Raw genomic sequence first — 5,715 nt, 5'->3', positions numbered from 1 at the left:
AGTTAGTATTAACTTGTGTTGTTTTAATATATTTGTTTATCCATTTAAATTATTTCTTTTTTTTTTTCTCGTTTTCTTTAGTGCTTCTCAAAATTCATTTATTTAAATTGTTGTCTTATTTGTTTGTTTGTTTTGTTTTGTTTTTTTTTTTTTGTTTTTTTGCTTTTTTTTAAACAAATTAATTTGTTCCTTTTTTAAAAAAAATTCTTAAAGTAATTACCGCTGTATTTTTATTGCCAGACTAAATATTTTTGCAAAACAATGTATTTTCTATTGCATTACCTCTAATAAAACACTTTTATTCAGAAGTCACGACTAAATAAATATATAAAATACAACCACCATTTTGGTTTACTCAACAATTGAATTAGTATACGAAAAATACTCTTCTGAGAAAGGAGAGAGTTGAATTCTAAGTTATAGAGGAAATAAAGACGTTTAAAGGAAGGGTGGGCAGATTCCGTACTTGCCCGTCCTGAAGCTAATACATACATAAGATAGTTCGCGATGAAGAGGCGGGAAGCTAGGGGTTGTTTGGGTAAGGAGTAAAGATAACACGGTCGTTATTGTTATAGTCTAACAAATGCATGAGGAGAGATTGGTAGCATAGTTTTGTCTTAATTGTATTGTATGAATTATTGGCGAAAGCCTAAGATTAAGTAAACTTTGTTTTTAATTTGTCTTTTTTTGACTATGGAACTGATACTTGTCATAGCAGACCTGCCTACTTGAAATAGGAAAATAAAATCGTAGTTTTCAGGGTTAATAAAATGGTAGATATTTTAACTATCCTTTAAAAAAATCACCGGTATTTTCGTCTATGAAGGTATCAAATTTTTAAAAAACGAGAAAAACGGATTGGAAACGTAATGATGATGGTGATGGTGATGGTGGTAATAGTGATGGTGGTGGTAGTAATGATGATGGTAATATTATTATTGTTATTATTATTATTATTATTATTATTATTATTATTATTATTATTATTATTATTATTATTATTATTATTATTGTTGTTGTACGTATTGGTTGTATTACGATTGTTGTATTTTTTGTGGTTATTAATGGTATCAATTTATTGTTTGGTTCCATTTACCATTTTTTCCCACTTTCATGTATGTTGTCATCAAATTGTATGATTTAATGGCGAAAGCCTAAGATTGAATAAACTTTGTAATATCGTACGGTAATCATCATTGTCGACGACATCGTCGTTGCCATCATTATCATCATCATCATTAACAAAAACAACAACAACATTAACGACAAGTACTACAATAGCAATAAAAACAATATCAACATCATCATATCATTTTCGTCATCGTCTCCACAACTATCATTCTAACCAACAGCACCACCAAAACCACTACCATAATTACATCCTCCCTCACCGTCTCCTCTTCCTCCTCCTCCTCCTCCTCCACCACCACCACCACCACCATCGCTACCATTATTCCAACTGCTACCACCACCGGCACAATCATTCTAACCACCAAGAGAACAGTAAAAATGATGCAATTTGAACTCTGAATGAAACTCGAGTCATATCGCGGTTGTTGCTTCTCGATGAAAAATTTAAAGTTACTACGTAGTTCTGAAAATGTAACAGAAATATCAATCTCGCCGTTGAGGGATTAAAGCATCTCTTTAATTTTTTCGAGTGAACGAAATGGACTTGTATTGTCAAGGTGTTGTCGCATTTTGTCTCGTCGCTTTATTTTTTTGTTGTATTCTCTTTCGTGATTCCTTTTTGATTACGTTTGGAATAATTAAAATCTACTGGTATTGTCATTTCATTGTGAATGTGATTATTTGTGGTTGAAATATTTTTTTTTTTAAAGTTGAAATATAATATATATATATATATATATATATATATATATATATATATATATATATATATATATATATATATATATATATGACCGAATCATCTTTGCCCCACCACTATAAATAGGCTAGAACCGCCACTGACATCAACGCCTATGATTTGAATAAAAACGAAATAATAATGGATGTCGTGTCTTATGATTCGCCTTTAATATTTACAAGAACGCTTCTTACCGCCGTGATTAGAAGTGAGAGACAACGGAACTTAGTTAACATCAAACCAAAAGTTAGACGAATTCACATCAACCTGTCACGTAAAACAGCGGATGTTGAAGACATGAGTACGACGAATGACGTCACGGACGGCTTGGACATGCCGGCTATAAATGAACAGTATCGATCCCAACATTACTGCTACGCCTATGGAATGAACAATTTTGCTGATGGGAACAGCTACTCGTCCTCAGCCATCATCAAGAAGGACATGTGTAACGGTGGAACAGTGGTGGGCAAGCTACTCATCCCTTCCCACTACCCAGTAGAGCCAGCGTTTGTACCCAATCCACAGGGAACACAGGAAGACGATGGAGTTTTGCTGGTTCCGTTTCTTCGTGGAGAAGACGCTGTGACCTACTTGTCGGTGGTGGACGCTAAGACGATGTCAATCATCAGTAAGGCTGATATGCCTGACTACATCCCGTTCTCTCTCCACGGGAAGTTCATAAAAGACTTTTTCTAGAAGAAATCAGATAAGAGAAATGATATTCTAGCTTTTGTACAAAAAGCACATGACCACCACCTTCCCCCCAATCTCTTTATATCAAAGTTTACGGTTTATTTTATTCCTTTTCTGTCAAAGATCGAAACCAATCAACATGATTGGTTTTTAAAATTAGTATAAAGCAAAAAATTAAACAAATAAATAAAAAAAGGAATTAGTTTCTTTTAATTGCCAAAGCAAAAGCAACTGGAATATATAATACAGGATGCAACGAAACGGTTGTAACGGTTGTTTGTTTTTTCTCCGTTTCTGACTATCAATATGCTGTTAGTTAATCACACACTCTTGGCAACTACAAGACTTTGTGCATATCCATGAATACTCACTTAATCCTCTGTAGTGTTTCATCAACACATCTAGGCCGACAGTAGGGAGCGTTAGTGACTTCTGTCATCCGTCAGCTTTCCACCAATCCCCCCCCCCCCCCCACTCTCCCCAGGTCCAACCAAAGGATGTCATCTCTCTTTCTACTAGTCTGCTCCATCTCCCCAGTGGTCTTACTCTATTGAAAATTTCCCTGCGGTGTCCATCTCGCCGTATTCCTTATTATTCCCTCCTGCATCCGGCATGTATGACCGTTGACTGTTTCAGAAATAGAGGTGAAATCAATATTTTATAGAAGATCTTTAGTTGTTTCTTTGTTTCGCCAAAAAATGTGGAATATTTTATACATGGCATTTATATAGGCCTTCAATAAAATATTCCACATCTTTTGGCGACACAAACCAACAACTAAAGATCTTCTATAAAATATTGATTTAACCTCCATTTCTGAAACAAGCTCTACGCTTATAACAAAATTGACCCTTGATTTAACCTCTATTTCTGAAACAAGCTCTACGCTTATAACAAAACTGATCCATGATTTAACCTCTATTTCTGAAACAATCTCTACGCTTATAACAAAATTGACCCATGATTTAACCCCTATTTCTGAAACAAGCTCTACGCTTATAACAAAATTGATCCATGATTTAACCTCTATTTCTGAAACAAGCTCTACGCTTATAACAAAATTGACCCATGATTTAACCTCTATTTCCGAAACAAGCTCTACGCTTATAACAAAATTGACCCATGATTTAACCTCTATTTCTGAAACAGGCTCTACGCTTATAACAAAATTGATCCATGATTTAACCTCTATTTCTGAAACAAGCTCTACGCTTATAACAAAATTGACCCATGATTTAACCTCTATTTCTGAAACAAGCTCTACGCTTATAACAAAAATGACCCAACTTTTAAAATGTCAATGGAGCTAAGAAACATTTCATTCAATTGAAGTTTATAAAATGGAAACACTTTAATCAAGAATCAAAAGTTGTCAAGGATTCGAACCATCTGACATCGATGTTTCCGGACTCTGAACACACACGTATTTTAAATTTAGGCCAGAAAACTCAAAACTCTCAAACCTGGGACTTTGAGTTTGAGACGTTTGACCAAGAGGAGGGTCATCTTAATCGACAAATATTTGAAGGAGGAGGAGTTCACGGTCCCAAATTTTCAATACGTGTTTTTCTATATTACGTCAGGATGGAAGGGCGTTCCAAAAATGGCGTGTCCAAGACTGGAATGATTGCTCATTGTTTGACAACGTGTTTGTTTTGTTTGTTTGTTTTTAACTGTTTTACGGCGCTTGTAGTGACACATTAAGGTCATGTCAATGCCTGTAAAAAGGAAGAAAATGGTATAGTAAAAAATTCTAGAATTACAATTAAAGCACCCAAGAAAAGGTAAGACAAAGAGAAATTGGTTCAAATAGGAAACATATGTAGATTCCAAGAGACCACTATCAAAGTACTTAGTTTGAGATCACCTCAAAGTCTAATCCAGACACAAACACAGGTCCCTAGTAAGAGGAACACACTCAAATGTTTTACAAATCATATGTAATATAAAGAAAATATAATACAGTGCATAACAGAGAGATGATTTACAAGGTAAAATATATCATCTCCCAAAAAACTATGCATTTGACTGTTTCCCTCTGAGCTAGGCTACCGGCCAGGGCCAGGACAAAACCAAGTAATCTCATTCCAAGACAAAGACAGAAAGCAAGTTGGAAAACAGATATAGGGGGATAGAAGATTCAGCAAATACCTCCCTGTCCACTATGGGAGGTCAGGAACCACAACCAGATATAGGGGGATAGAAAGACACAGCACGTCCCTCCCTGCCCACTATGGGAGGTCAGGAACCCCACCCAGGGGATAGAAAGACACAGCACGTACCTCCCTGCCCACTATGGGAGGTCAGGAACCCCACCCAGGGGATAGAAAGACACAGCACGTCCCTCCCTGCCCACTATGGGAGGTCAGGAACCTCACCCAGGGGATAGAAGACACAGCACGTACCTCCCTGCCCACTATGGGAGGTCAGGAACCTCACCCAGGGGATAGAAGACACAGCACGTACCTCCCTGCCCACTATGGGAGGTCAGGAACCCCACCCAGATATAGGGGGATAGGAGATACAGCAAGTACCTCCCTGCCCACTATGGGAGGTCAGGAACCCCACCCAGATATAGGGGAATAGGAGATACAGCAAGTACCTCCCTGCCCACTATGGGAGGTCAGAAACCCCACCCAGATATAGGGGGATAGGAGATACAGCACGTACCTCCCTGTCCACTATGGGAGGTCAGGAACCCCACCCAGATATAGGGGGATAGGAGATACAGCAAGTACCTCCCTGCCCACTATGGGAGGTCAGGAACCCCAACCAGGACAATGTCTTTGGGCTTAACAAGAACGTCTCTGATCATTTCTTGGTCTCAGATTTCTTTTCGGGACATAAATTAATATCGATAAGTTCGACATAATCAGGCCAGGCACTACCCAATGTCTGAAAACGATGATGCAATTCATGAAATGCTATTCTTGTATCAAATCAAAGACAATGACGTTTATTGTAGAAGTCTGGATGGTGAAGACTTGTCTGTGTGGCTATGATGTCTTGTGGTATGACATTCGCTTTCGGACCGGAAGGGGCCTTGGTTCGAGTCTAGCTCGACGCATAGTTGAGTCCTTGGAAAAGGCTCTTTACTCACATTTTCTCACCGTACGCAGGTGTAAAATGGGTACCTGGCTGTTAACAGC

At 37.7% G+C, this 5,715-nt stretch overlaps 1 protein-coding gene across 1 annotated transcript in view; it reads left to right on the top strand.

Annotated features, from left to right (window-relative positions):
• LOC144977958 (beta,beta-carotene 15,15'-dioxygenase-like) overlaps window positions 1-2,688 on the top strand; it is a 5,952-nt gene extending 3,264 nt beyond the window's left edge. The window contains exon 3 of the mRNA XM_078923368.1: window positions 1,958-2,688. Within this exon, the coding sequence (XP_078779494.1) occupies window positions 1,958-2,569 (612 nt within the window). The 3' untranslated portion in view covers window positions 2,570-2,688. The remainder of the gene's footprint in view (window positions 1-1,957) is intronic.
• The last annotated feature ends 3,027 nt before the right edge of the window (window positions 2,689-5,715 follow it).

The sequence above is a fragment of the Berghia stephanieae genome, chromosome 8, assembly GCF_034508935.2.
Source record: "Berghia stephanieae isolate SIO BIC M18660-M18661 chromosome 8, UCSD_Bste_1.3, whole genome shotgun sequence".
NCBI classification, from domain to species: domain Eukaryota; kingdom Metazoa; phylum Mollusca; class Gastropoda; order Nudibranchia; family Aeolidiidae; genus Berghia; species Berghia stephanieae.
Note: the sequence above shows the minus strand (reverse complement) of the source record. Positions and strands in the feature narration are given on the sequence as shown.